Consider the following 14,033-nt stretch of genomic DNA (forward strand, 5'->3'; position numbering starts at 1 on the left):
GCGGTTATGTACACTTGCCAACGACCACAAAACCTCTCAAGAAGAAGAAGAAGAAGTGGCTAGTGGGCTAGCCTAGCTGCAGGCTTTATTTAGAGAAATATGGCTGCTGTGCTCCCCGTCAGACCGCCCTGTGACAGCAACCCCGCTACTCCTGGAGCACAATCCATAAAGGTAACATTTATATTCCGCAAACAAAAACACGAATAATAAGTAGCTCGGTTCACGGAGCTCTGCGCGGTGTATTGTTCAGCTAACGGCTAGTTAGCCATCCAACGGCTACTTGCGTCCATGACCGTCAACTGATGGCGACGTGCGCATCACCCTTTTGTTTTCAAGTGTGTCCTGAAGGATATAGGGCTCGTTTGTTGTTTCTGTGTCGTGTTGATTAACATTTATTTATGGGATTCATGCCCACAGGAGACACACAAAGTCAAATTGTATTGATATGATCCGTTAACCTGTTCTGTGCCTTTGCCTACCCTGTTACCACCTCTACATGCGCGCTCATGCATTTGTTTTGTTTGGTACTGCCGCAAATGTGTTGTTTGTGCTTAATAAATGGCTCCATGTGGGTAGCCAGATATATCCTCCATTCATCCATCCTGCTGTGAAAGGAGAACACTACAGACAAGACCTAAATCTCCTAAATTATGCATGTAAACTACTGTTTTTAGTATGTTTGTGTCTATGTATTCACATTTTTCTTGATACTTTTGAATTTGTGCAACTGTGACTAACGCCACCAACTGTACAGGTTATTACTGTCAATTGGCTGGGTTATAATTACTGAGGAATTAAGGCCTGGGTTTGTGTGGGCGGTAGAGTCAAAGGATAAAGATGTTTAAGAAGCAAACTATGAATTAGCATAATACAAAGTGCCCCCTAAAGAGCAACAACATGAACACTCTAGTGAAAGATGTCGGGGCTTAAATAAATGTGATGCTCTTACTGTTTAATTCTTTGGTCTCAACCTATCGCATACACATCCAGTTTGTTAATGCAGGCATGCTCTGTGGATTTTGCCAACATCACATACTATTATTGTTAAATATATAAGTCAATAATTGTGTTTTAATTTTTCCTCTGTAGGAGGATGTAACGGAAGAAGAGTCCAATGATGGCAGCCAGCCACCCAAAAGAAGGAGAATGTGTTCAGGAGACAGCTCTCGAAGCTGTGACACCTCCAGTCAAGACCTCTGGTAATAAAAATCACAAGGTTTCATTGTTATCATATAATCATCATGTATAATGTATGTGTTAAAACCCAAAGACGTAACTGTAGCCATCCTCAGTCTCATGTGTTCCCCTAATACAGGGGTGGCCAACCCGCGGCTCGCGAGCCGCATGCGGCTCTTTGCCCGGTTTCATGCGGCTCTTACGTTCATATCGAAGTTTGTATTTGTGTTTTTTTAATGTTCGTGTTCGCTTCGCTTGAGTTAAATACGGTATTTTCGTCAAACGCGCATGTGCGGCCACAGATTACGTTCCTCGTCGACCCATTTAACGCCGAGACGGACTGTTTGAAAGCCCCGCTTTAAGTAAAAATGTAAAAGTCGGACAATTTACAAATATCCGTTGTATCGCGCAAGGCGGAGCTCCTCCCCGATCCGCACGCGCCGCGCACACCTCCACCAGCGTATGTGACAGCAGCAGCAGCAGCCACCCTCCCCGCCGACGAAGAAGGAGCAGCAGCACCCCCCCCCCCCCCCCCCCCCCCCCCCCCCCCCCCCCCCGCCGACAACCGGCCCTTTGGGGGCAACCATGATGCTGATGTGGCCCCAGAGCGACAATGAGTTTGACACCCCTGGTGTACACAATGTTCATTGTTGAAAATGACTGGCCTGTGGTCTTAGGAGTCAATTTCTGTCATTATCATATTGGTGTGTGACATTTACAATAAATCTGGCTGAGCAAAGGTATGTGTGTGTGTGAGGAAGGGATAGGGTGATGTTCATGTGTGCCCATGTGTATGATGTGGCTCTTTGCGGTAACACAGTAAAAAATGTGGCTCTTGGTCTCTGACTGGTTGGCCACCCCTGCCCTAATACATACATTATTTTGAAAATACAATTTCCTCATGGCATTTTGGTTGAATTTGCTGTCCTTTCTGAGAACCTCTTAGTCTCTCAGCTTCCTATCGTCTTCTCAGTGCTCATAAAAAGACACCGCCAAAGTTTTTAATCCTCAACCCCTGTTCTCTCTCAACCCGCCTTCCAGCCCGACATATTTCCCTGCAGAGAACCTGACAGAGTACAAGTGGCCTCCAGACGACACAGGAGAGTATTACATGCTGCAGGAGCAGGTCAGCGAGTATCTGGGAGTCACGTCCTTCAAGAGGAAGTACCCTGGTAAGGCCGAAGTTAACAGTTTAAGTGGTACATTTTCTCGTAAAATACGATTGACTCAAGACTATAAAGCAATATTGCATAGTTGTTTGTCTGCTGTCGTACTGCTGCTAATGTTCTGACCAGATGAAGAAGGAAGCTCTCCCGTGGCTAGTGATGGTGTTTCCTTGTCACTCTGTAGATATGGACAGAAGAGACTTGTCTCACAAAGAGAAGCTTTACCTGCGTGAACAGAACGTCATCACTGAAACACAGTGTACTCTGGGTAGGGAACCACACTTAACACTCTCAGACCAGGGAGAAATGTTCTCTTAACACAGTGCTTAGAGTGCAAATAGTCCAAGTGTGTGTGTGTGTGTGTCAGTGTATCTTTTGTTTCATTTTAGGTCTGACCGCTCTGCGGAGTGACGAGGTGATAGATCTGATGATCAAGGAGTATCCCATCAAACACTCTGAGTATTCAGTCATACTGCAGGAGAGAGAGCGGCAGAGAATAGCTAAAGAGTACTCTGTAAGTATGCAAGCTAAAAGAAGGCTGATGATACATGTGCGAACACATCTCTTACGGTCTTTGTCTGTTGTCTTCTGTAGCAAATGCAGCAGCAGAACCCTCAGAAGGTGGAGGCCAGCAAGGTTCCTGAGTACATCAAGAAGGCCGCTAAGAAAGCTGCAGAGTTCAATAGTAACTTCAACAGGGAGCGAATGGAGGAGAGGAGAGCTTACTTTGACCTACAGACGCATGTACGTCCAATCTAGAAAACATGATCATTATTCATTCAGAAAAGTTGCTGTCAATTGGTTGCGTGTTCATTGTTGAGGAATGAAAGGCTGTGATTTGATGGGTTGTAGGTCTAAAAGATAAAGATGTTTAAGAAACACTAGGCCATATTTTGATGAAGAAATACAGCCGCATGTCTGCTTAAATCAGAAAGAGGGACAGCAACATTTACACCCTGTGAACAAAAAAAAAATATTTTTGGATGTAGTGATTTCTATGCCTGTGGAAATGTCCATTCAGAAGAGCGCATTGTATATTTCTGAATTGTTTTTTTGTTTTACATGAATTGTGTTTTGTGCATTTCCTCAGATTATCCAGGTGCCCCAGGGCAGGTTCAAGGTTCTGGCTCCAGAGCTGACGAAGACGGGGCCTTACCCCGTGGCTCTCATACCGGGACAGTTCCAAGAATACTACAAAAGGTACAGTTCACACTTTGTTAAATGTTTTTTACTTACAATTTGCCTCTTTTTTTTCTATTTAAGATAACAAACCCAAACTGCTGTTACCTTTTTGTTCTGGGTGAAACTGGAATATATATATATATATATATATATATATATATATTACAGTGCTGAATGTTTTGCCCTGATGCAACATTGTGTTGTGCATGACAGGTACTCTCCCAATGAGCTGCGATACTTGCCATTAAACACAGCTCTGTTTGAGCCTCCACTGGACCCAGAGCTCCCTGCGCTGGACTCCGAACCAGACTCTGATGACGCTGAGGAGAGCAAGGGTGACAAAAAGAACAAGAACTCATCTGTAAGACATTCGGCTGTGTACAGCTATTCTAGTAGCCCATATGAGTCAGATCACACTTCCATCTTGACTTAGTGGTACAGATGCTTAATGGTAGACGTTATCTACATGGAAATACATTATTGTTCATCAAGCCTCCTCATCCTTCACTCTTTCTCCTTCCTCTTCTGTTTGTCTACAGGACAGTTCTTCAGGCAACACGTCCGACGTGGAGAGCCAAGAGGGAGGAGGGAGACCGGGCCACAAGTCCAAAGCGAAAGACAGGACATCCACGCCAGGAAAAGACGGCAGCCAGCGCCATCCTGCCTCCCACAAAGTCACCCCAGGGTACAAGGTAGAGGACAAAAGCACCTGAACTCTTCTCCAACAACAGCAGCAGCACTTTTCTACCCCCTCCTCCTCTTTCTACTACTACCACTCCCTTACTCCATTCATCCCGCCACCCCTCCCTAGCTTTCTTCACTTTGTTCTCCAGCTTCTACCGTTGGTCAGCTGGGACAACCTGGTTCACACACACACACACACACACACACACACACACACACACACACACACAGAGTCACACTTTTGGGGTCCTATGTCCAGTTTTTGTTCTGATTGCCCGGTGGCTTTTTCCCCTCTTTGTACCAGACTGTGAGCAATAAGAACATTTTAAAGGATGTTTCTTTTTCCCTGCACTTTCACTTTTTTTGTTTTTTCAGCGAAGACTAATTTTAACTTTTTACGTTTTCATTTTGAATGTCTTCAATATACCTCTTGTCTGTCCTCGCTTGTCAAAAAAAAAAAAGATACTTCCTAGACAAGTAAGCGGATGTTTTGGCTGCTAGTTTAACTTTTTCCTTTTTTAAAAAGAAAAGTCCTGTTACTCTGATATAGAAAATATAAACCACATTCAATGTGTTGCTGCTTTTAAGAAGTAGTTGATGTTAACACTAGAGAATTTAAACATTTTATCTTAAGTGTAGAATGCACTTAACCCTAATATTTTAAGTGTGTATTGGTATTATAATATGCTTTCTTTATACACCATGTGATGTACTGTTTATCTGTTAATACGTATCAAACAGCTGTTTGACATGAGGTCTGTTTCCTGTCCTTATAATATCATCTTGGAGAGATGAGGACATGCTGACCTTGTTCACACTGTTGCTGAGCTGAGCTAAGCTAGAAGTGGTCTGTGTGATGTCTGTCTGGGTTTTGAGTCTGCTGGACTACCCCCACATCAGCTCACCTTCGTTATACCCAGTCATGGCACGTCGGTGGTACTCATTTGAAATAAATACCTTGAATTTAATCTCAATGTTCAAAGGACTATAGATTGGGAAATATTATTATTTCAGTGTCCCACTTGTTCCCTACAGCCCACTGTGCTTGACACCTTGATATTTGATTAATTCTTCTAATACTGTATCACTGTTAATGAGAGTATGATGGTCCAGTTGAGTTCAGCTCAGCTTTGTGGTGTGGGCATGGTCCTTTTCTAGTGTCTGTTACCAGCTTAAGTGTGTTTTTAAGTTTGACTTGACCGTAAGTCAGCAGATCATTTTGCATATGCTTTTGAGCTTGCAGACATGGCATGCTGGTAGCCAGAATTCACTAGAATTAGTCAGTAAAATGATGTCCCTGTACTGTTTCTGTGACGAGCACAATAGGACTTATAGATGTAATAACCTTCAGGCATTTCTAATTTGAGGAAAATGCTGTGTACAGAAGTCAACTATGATCAATAATCTTGTAGCTCTGGTAAATCGGCCAAAGTACAATACCTGTAAAGTTGAAATGTACCAGTCGCTCCACAAAAGACTCCACATGTGACAGCAAAACGTCGCTAGCCGATCAACGTTCCCTCGCTCTGGTCTCCAGTATGTGCAGTGTGTAATAATGACCTCGTGATTAGTAGAGCGGTATTTCATACACAACATATGAATTAAAAACTAATTCTGAATCACAAAGGAATTACATCGACTAATTGCCTCTGCAGCAGTATTTTGTTCAGAATGTGTCGATGTGATACATGTTGCATGTTAACATGTTAAATGTATGTCGCAACATTAACAGGACATGTTAATGATTCTATGAAATGAATCCCTATGGAAGCTGTGGCTCAGCAGCCTTTCTGTAGCTTATCCATAGAGGAGATAAGAATATTGTGTTCAATGTGTTACGCGGCTGCATAGAGTAATATCACATGACTTACAGTGTTTCCCTTGATATCGCTCTTAGTCTTCCTGAGAATGTGCAGTGCTGGTTTGATTCTTAGAAAGAATATTTTGTTATTTAGTATGTCAGACATATTGATGCGGTCCATTGTTATCACTGCGAGTGGCAAGGTTGAGTAGACTTTCATTAGATAATGTGCATTTAGCCGAGGCATATGCTAAGACACAGCTAAGAGGTTAGCATTACCTCATCGCTTATTTACATTACAGAAATCATATTAAAGGTACAAACATGATGTTTAAACCATATGATCTGCTGATCTATAACGCTCCCACTTAACTGTGCCTCAGTATGTATGCCTGTGTCTGAGTCATACGTAATGTTCAGAGCTATATGGCTCCATAGAAACTATCTACCAGATCATATAAAAGCAAACACGCCTGAAAGTGAGTTCTCTGACAGTTTTTTCTTTCTTTCTTTTATGTGCATAAAATGCAGCATTTCTTGTGTTTACCAAATTCAGATAATTTAGAATAAAACGGGATTCAACCTCATGAACTGCTCCTGTTCTATTTTCCTGTGTGGATGTTTCCACTGAAGACGTGTTTTGACTGTGCAGGCATCAAGCAGACTCAAAGGACTTAAAGACGTGTTGGCTGCACACTGCTTGTAATGGAAGCGATTCATGTGGCCACAAATACATTTTTACTGTTGTAAACGGCAACAGGGGCAATCCTTTCACTAAAGATTTCAGTGATGCAGCGAGGCCAACGGTATGAACTGTTGAATTTGAAAGTAGAAATATTGATGAGACTTTACATTTGCATAGTGAGCATGTATGGAAATCTACACGGCTCTACTTTTTTCTTATTTCCCTCTCCTGCTGCTGTCTGTCTATTAGTTTAGATCTCTGCTTTGTTTCTAGTCTTGAGTTTCCATCATTTCCAAACCATGTCCTCTATTGACCCATAGTCTTCTATCTGTGGCTGTTTAGTGTGACCTGCTAACTTCCTGTGAGGGGACATTTTAATGAAGGATGTCACTGTCTTCAGGCTTTCAAAGTAAATGGACTTCATGAGTAACTGGAAAGCAAAGTTCATTTTGTAGTTCAGATTTGGTTATTTTTGGTGACAATACTTTGTCCTAAGGACTGCCGTAAAACAAACGTACCTTAGCACTAACATATTTTATGCTCTTAAAGACTAGACTGTTGCAGTCCAAATGTCAAATCTTGCTCAATCTTTCTTGTTTTAATGTGGCTTCCTAAAGAGGAATTCATGTTTTAAACGTGTTCCATGTTTCTCGTTCATCTCTGTGACATCCTGATTTAAATGTCCCCACGTTTCCTCATCTTTCTGCTCTGTTAAACTGACAGCTCTGTTGCATAGAAAGCAACTGCAAGATCTTTTAATTCAATCTGCTACCAAGTAAGCCATCACTTGACTACAGTGACAATAAACCTGCTGTAGATTACAGATGCCACATGCATGCAAGAGGGTCTGTTAGACCTTGAGATGTACTTTAATGTCCTGGTACTTGACCTTTTTGCAGTTTATTGTGAAGATTTCTGTTTAGTTCTCTGAGGCCCAGTAACCTAAGGGTGTTCCTTGCCACAAAGACTAAATAAACAACAAACAATTAGGTTGGTAACATTTAAAACAGACTAAGTCGGACAGCAGCTTTGATGCCATGTGATGCATTTTGTATATAAAGTAAAATCAGCATATAAATCATGTAGCGTGCTCCCAAATGTAGAAAATCCTCCGTTAGTCAAGATAAAAATGCTCCTTTTTGGGTTGTTTTTTTCTCCATGCATTAAACATGTGTTGAACTAAAATGTTGTCCATGACTACAGGATACACGTGTTTTTTATAGCATTATTCTGCCCTTGCAGCCTAAGGTCATACCCAATGCTATATGTGGCATTTGCCAGAAGGGCAAAGAGGCCAACAAGAGGGGCCGACCAGAGGCTCTCATTCACTGCTCCCAATGTGATAACAGCGGTAAGTTAACACTCTTCATCTTAAAGGGCCGTTTCCTGTTTGTTTTCAGACACAATATCGGCTAAATGTGAATTAATTGTAAAGTGATTCTCCCCAGATACAATGATTACTATAACATAAGCAGTAATCACACATCTGTTATCCCTCTGACTCATTCCTTTAACCTCAGTGGTACATGACATTCAACGACGATTGAAACGATTATCATTGACTAATGAATCATTGCTATTTATTATCAGTCAAAGAAATGTTGAGTTTTCCATTGTACCACCAGTCAACTTCATTGTGTATAAACAAGTTTTATACTTTCGGGCAAGTGTTTAAACTGCCTGGTTTATACACAAGTGTGTTTACATTAAGACAGTAAAATGTGTATAGTTTAAAGTAATGTGTATATAATTCGCTTTCCAAATGATTTAGACTGACTGAGCCTTGACAAAGACATAGTGGTTCATAGGAATGTCTGCAAAGTTCTTCATCTGCTGGGTCAAACATTCCCAAATGTACAGGCAGTTATGACAACATGGAGAAAAGGCTATTCATGGCTATTAGTTTTTAGATAGTTCTGATCAATATCAATGGGTATCTATAACTGTATATATGTTTAAATGTTCCCCACAGTCTTATTTTACAATCGATGTAAGTAGATTCTAGATGTATGTCTGTGCGCATACGTTGTGTTTTTATGTGTGTGTGTGTTCCTCTGTGTCCGTACTCTTTAGGCCACCCGTCCTGCTTGGACATGAGCAAGGACCTGGTGGGTGTGATCCAGACCTACCGATGGCAGTGTATGGAGTGTAAGACGTGCATCGTGTGTCAGCAGCCCCACCATGAGGACGAGATGATGTTCTGTGACAAATGTGACCGAGGGTACCACACGTTCTGCGTGGGCATGGACTCCATACCTACTGGTGAGTGGACGGGCACAACACACAAGCATACAGTCAATCTGTGATGTGGGCAGACCGATACACAACCACTTGAACTACAGTCTTGATTGTCATTTCACTCGGTGACTGGACAACAAACACTACAAGAGAAAAGCAGACTATCTTGATAAATGTATTATCTCTGTCTCCTCAGGTCTTTGGGTGTGTGAGGTTTGCGACAAAGATTTCACCACACCCAAGAAGAAGGGAGGAGCGAAAACGCCCAAGAAGTCCAAGTCGGCTCAGAAATGATCGACGGCGTCATATACACAATACCGTGACCAAACTCTACACACATGCACATTATGGCATTTGTTCATTTGCAGAAGCTATACATTTTAAATGACATCAGATCACTGTGACTCAAAAGTAAACAAAAGTGTGTCCCTCCTACCAAATACCAACAATGCAAACACAACATCTTAACCTGCTGTTAGTCTTTAATGATTGACAGGTCTGTAAATACACGGGTGTTGATCTTTTCTCTGAGAGCTTTGATGACATCAGTAAGGCCTATAATTTGAATCACAATCAGTTAAACAGAATTTACTTGCCATCGTCAAATCAAACTTTGAATAATGTATGCGATACCTCAAATGTACTAAACATAATCCAGATTAGGCATTAACTGTAGCATAGCATCTCTTGTTTTGTAATGGTAGACATTGACATCATTCATAAATAATGTTGAGAGACAAACTTTAAGTCAAATCCATCCAAATGTGCTGCATCAAATCCTGTGATCTGCTAACCACTAACGGCATCGGTGCATTCCTACTTTATTCATCTGATTCATCTCGTAGTTTCTGTCTCTCAACAGTTCTGCTGTGGGATATTAGTTTCAGTTAAACAAATGGTGCTTTTCATCCGGTACTACTGAAACAAACAAGAGCTCACTGAGTTACTTTCAAAACAACATTTTTGTATGGTTTTGTATTTTTGGTACTTTAAATGAACATGTATTTAATGAGGCATGCCAGTAAAGAGTAGTCTTATTTAAATGAAGACATGGTGCTTGTGATTCTGTGTGATGAAATGTAATAGACGCTGGCTGTGGTCGACCTCATGGCTGCAGCAGGTATTTATTTGTCGGTCTTGATTACTGAAAGGTTATGTCTCACTTAACATGTATAGATTTTGTTGTCAACTCTTGACTATTAATTATTATACAAAGATGTAACCACTGACAGTAATTACATTGAAATGAAACATCCATCAGCTATGATTAATTAGATAACTGATATTTTTGCAGTCAGCTTGATATTTTTTCTGTTTTTTTTTTATTTTATATTTTGTATTGTCCCTCAGTAAGCAGTTTGTTTAAGACAAATTTGTTGGTAATGATGTCATAGTCACTGAATTGTGTGGTTCTTTTTGTTTGTTTAAAAAAAAAATAAAAGCTACTAAAATACTCCTGGTCATCCCAAATATATTGTGTACCATGTTAAATTGAATCCCAGTTTTGATGCCAAAGATCAAAACAATCTTTAGTGAAAAGGAATATAAATTACTTTATTATTTAAAGTCATTTTTATTCTTACATTTTAAATTGTATTCATTTGACAAACTTTTAATACCTTTTAATGGTTCTTGGAAATTTAAATTATAATAATAAAAATGTTTTCTGACTCCTAATGGTGTTTTATTGTTATTAGGGTATTGTGCACGTAATCTACTTTATATTACAGACAAATTGTTATCACATGTCCTACAGGTATTTTTTTATCTAAACGCATCGAGCAAACTGCAAATCTGGATTTTGCTTATGGTGCAAAATTGGTGCATATTCCATTTTTTGTATCAGACAAAAAATGATCTATTTCTAAATAGTGAATGTGAGACATTTAAAAAACAAAAATCTGCTCTCGATCAGATCTGGTCTCAGGCCCTGCTGTACACCACACAGCCTGTGGGGGCGCTCTCGCTCACATCACATCTGAACACGCGGGTGTGTTGACAGTAGAAGAAGAGGCTGCCATATTGCAGTGATACAGCGACTTTACTCGACTCAATCTTGAACATCGTTGGCTTCCTTCAGCAAAAATGCTTTCCTCTCATACGTTGGCAGATCCTGGGAAGATGAGAGATTATCACTATACTGGTCCGGTGGAGCACCGGTTCTCTCCGTACTCCTTCAACGGAGGGTGAGTGGGGTTTTCAACCGTTGGCTGGTTAGCCTGCTAGCTAACGTTTAGTAGGCTGTGCTAACCAGCTAGCCGGCTTAGCAGACGATATAAAACTAAACAAAGGTTAAGTTGTTGAAACGTACGCGAACAGAGCAGACTTTATTTGTTCAGAACATAAAGTATCCTCACTTTAGATAAAAGGAAAGAAACTGATGCTACAGTTTCAGTTTCGAAACAGTAGCTTAGCTTCCGTTAGCATGTGTCTGGTGAAACAGACGGAACATTCCCTCTTGATGGTGTGGTTTGTAAGATGAATGAACTGTGTCGTGTCCTTGCATTTTTTTTCAGAACCGTACTAGCTGTTGCTGGGGAGGACTTCGCCATCGTAGCCTCAGACACCAGGCTGAGTGAAGGCTACTCAATCCACAGCCGAGACTCCCCTAAATGCTACAAGCTGTAAGTGTGCACTGTCACCTCCTCCTGAACTGTCAACAAAGGCAAAGTCGAGAGTATAAAGACACCATGTCAACGTTTTAAACTATAACTGGGCCCTCTACCTACTACTTGCATAGTTCTTTGTACATTCCTTGAAAGCCAGTACCAGTTAAATATGGAGTGAAACCACTGAAGTCACTGCAGCTCAACTCTAATAATCTTTTAAGATGAGGAGTAGTTTGTTGCTGCTTGCTGCTCAATAACTTTCTGTAGTGCTTCTCAAGAAAGCATCATCAAAATCTGTTATTGCTACACAAATCAAGGCCAAGTGAACAACACGCTGATCTAAAATCACACATTTTTGTGCTTCCCCTCACAGGACAGATACAACCGTCATTGGCTGCAGCGGGTTTCACGGTGACTGCTTGACTCTGACTAAAATCATTGATGCCAGACTAAAGGTGGGCTGGTGCAGCAGGGTTTTTAGGTTTCACTCTCTCCCTAAGTCTCATCTTCAAAGTGATCCTATTCTGCTGACTCTGCTAACTGTCCTGCTGCTGCTTGTCTGTTGATTGTGGTGGTATCCAAGACAGTCGACATGAGGCTGATATTCTAATGTGTCTTGCTGTCTTTAAATAAGACCAATGTATCTCAAGTTGTGTCCATTGTCTCCACAGTTAATTGACAGTAAGGACGCCATCCTTGTTACCTCTCTTAAAGTGTCACTGTATTCTGTTCTGCTGCCGTACGAGACACACAGAGGATGTCACAGGTTACTTAGTTGTTACTAACGCCTGATCCAATGTTCCTGTCCTTTTCTCAGATGTACAAACACTCAAATAATAAGACAATGACCAGCGGCGCCATTGCAGCCATGCTGTCTACCATCCTGTACGGCAGGAGGTTTTTCCCCTACTACGTCTACAACATCATCGGAGGACTGGATGAGCATGGTAGGTGTAGCAATGCTGCACACATTAAGAGGAGTAAATGTAACGAGTAAAGCTATCACTTTTGTATGCATATACTCTGGAAGTTTTTTTAAAAACTGTATATTTATGCTGTAGCTAAAACTAGCTTGTTGCCTATATTGTGCTTCATTGTATCACACAGTGAGTGTGTGTTTTTGTGGCATCTACGATGGAAATTGTATAAAGCTCTGACTATGTTTTTATGTCAATACTAATAGGTAAGGGAGCGGTGTACAGTTTCGACCCAGTTGGCTCCTACCAGAGAGACACCTACAAGGCTGGAGGATCAGCAAGTGCCATGCTGCAGCCACTGTTGGACAACCAGGTAAATAACACTACATGTTGACCTGTTGTTGCAGACAATGTAGTGTGCCAGTTGAGTTTGCTTTCTTTGGACACGGTACATTCAAGTCTTGGCTCTCTTTCCAACATGTCTTTCTACAGATTGGTTTCAAGAACATGGAGGGTGTGCAGCACGTTCCCCTGACTCAGGACAAAGCCGTTCAGCTGGTCAAAGATGTCTTCATCTCGGCCGCAGAGAGAGACGTCTACACCGGAGACGCTCTTCGGGTCTGCATCATCACTAAGGAGGGCATCAGTGAGCAGACTGTACCACTGAGGAAGGACTGAAGAGGGAAATGTTCCCCTTTCTCTGCTTTTCTCTTTGTTCTGTTCTTTCCACATCCACCTGTTGGTTTTTTGCCCCTTCACAACAAGTTTCTTAAAATAGGAGTTTTGATCCAGAATTTGCTTCTAGTGGCCTCTTAAGTCAGGCTTATTCTGGGAAGCGGATTTTCCATTTTTTATATCCACTCACAATTTACATCAATTGAAATCCATACGTTTCTCCTGCTTTCCACAGTCATTGCTCTGTTTCTGCTATTATTACATCATTGTGTTTGTGGTCTAGAAACCTGATTCTAGATCAGCACTCCTGTTCTTAAGAAGCAAATGACTCTCTTCACTCAATCTGCCTAGACTCCTCCTCTATTTGGATTTTTCATTATGTTTTGGAAGGATACATACTCTGCTGTTCTTTTTACATTCTTAATAAATGTAAAGAATTTAAAATGTTGGTGGTCTTCTTCATTGCATGTCCTTCACACATGGACACTCCATCTTGTGTAGCTTATGCTACTCACACTGTTGCCCTTAAATATGTGACATTGTGGCATATTCAGGTTTTAAAGTATTACTACCTCTTGAAAGACAATCTTTGCTCAGGATATTGTTTCCTAAGTTAGTTTTTATGCACCATGAACATCCCAGCAACACCACACTGACCTGCTCTACTATAATGTTATACTTCAGCAAACATGCATCAGTTGGACAGTTTTATTTGACAATGTTGTGAATGAAAGGCTAGAGTTGATAAAGTGAGGTTAGTAAGTGGCCCTGACCACATTTCTATGTGAGATGGTTTATTTGTACACTTTAACCACATGTGAGATAGTGCAAAGTTACTTTAATTACTTAACCATTTACAGCAAATGTAATAAAAAAAAGATTCATGATGTTATCCCTTAG

The 14,033-nt window shown here is 41.1% G+C and overlaps 2 protein-coding genes across 2 annotated transcripts; both read left to right on the forward strand.

Annotated features, from left to right (window-relative positions):
* The first annotated feature begins 49 nt into the window (after positions 1-49).
* On the forward strand, positions 50-10,546 carry phf10 (PHD finger protein 10). The gene is made up of 12 exons (XM_079158404.1): positions 50-171; positions 1,090-1,199; positions 2,218-2,348; positions 2,527-2,610; positions 2,732-2,856; positions 2,937-3,086; positions 3,433-3,542; positions 3,738-3,885; positions 4,064-4,216; positions 7,937-8,045; positions 8,768-8,956; positions 9,129-10,546. The coding sequence occupies exons 1-12, from the start codon at positions 100-102 to the stop codon at positions 9,224-9,226; spliced, it is 1,479 nt and encodes a 492-aa protein (XP_079014530.1). The 5' UTR covers positions 50-99; the 3' UTR covers positions 9,227-10,546.
* A 379-nt stretch (positions 10,547-10,925) lies between these two features.
* On the forward strand, positions 10,926-13,570 carry psmb1 (proteasome 20S subunit beta 1). The gene is made up of 6 exons (XM_079183378.1): positions 10,926-11,118; positions 11,449-11,556; positions 11,915-11,996; positions 12,359-12,488; positions 12,725-12,831; positions 12,951-13,570. Exons 1-6 carry the CDS (start codon positions 11,018-11,020, stop codon positions 13,134-13,136), a joined length of 714 nt encoding a protein of 237 aa, XP_079039504.1. The 5' UTR covers positions 10,926-11,017; the 3' UTR covers positions 13,137-13,570.
* Positions 13,571-14,033: the final 463 nt, after the last annotated feature.

This window comes from Pholis gunnellus (assembly GCF_910591455.1).
Source record: "Pholis gunnellus genome assembly, chromosome: 1".
Classification (NCBI taxonomy): Eukaryota; Metazoa; Chordata; class Actinopteri; order Perciformes; family Pholidae; genus Pholis; species Pholis gunnellus.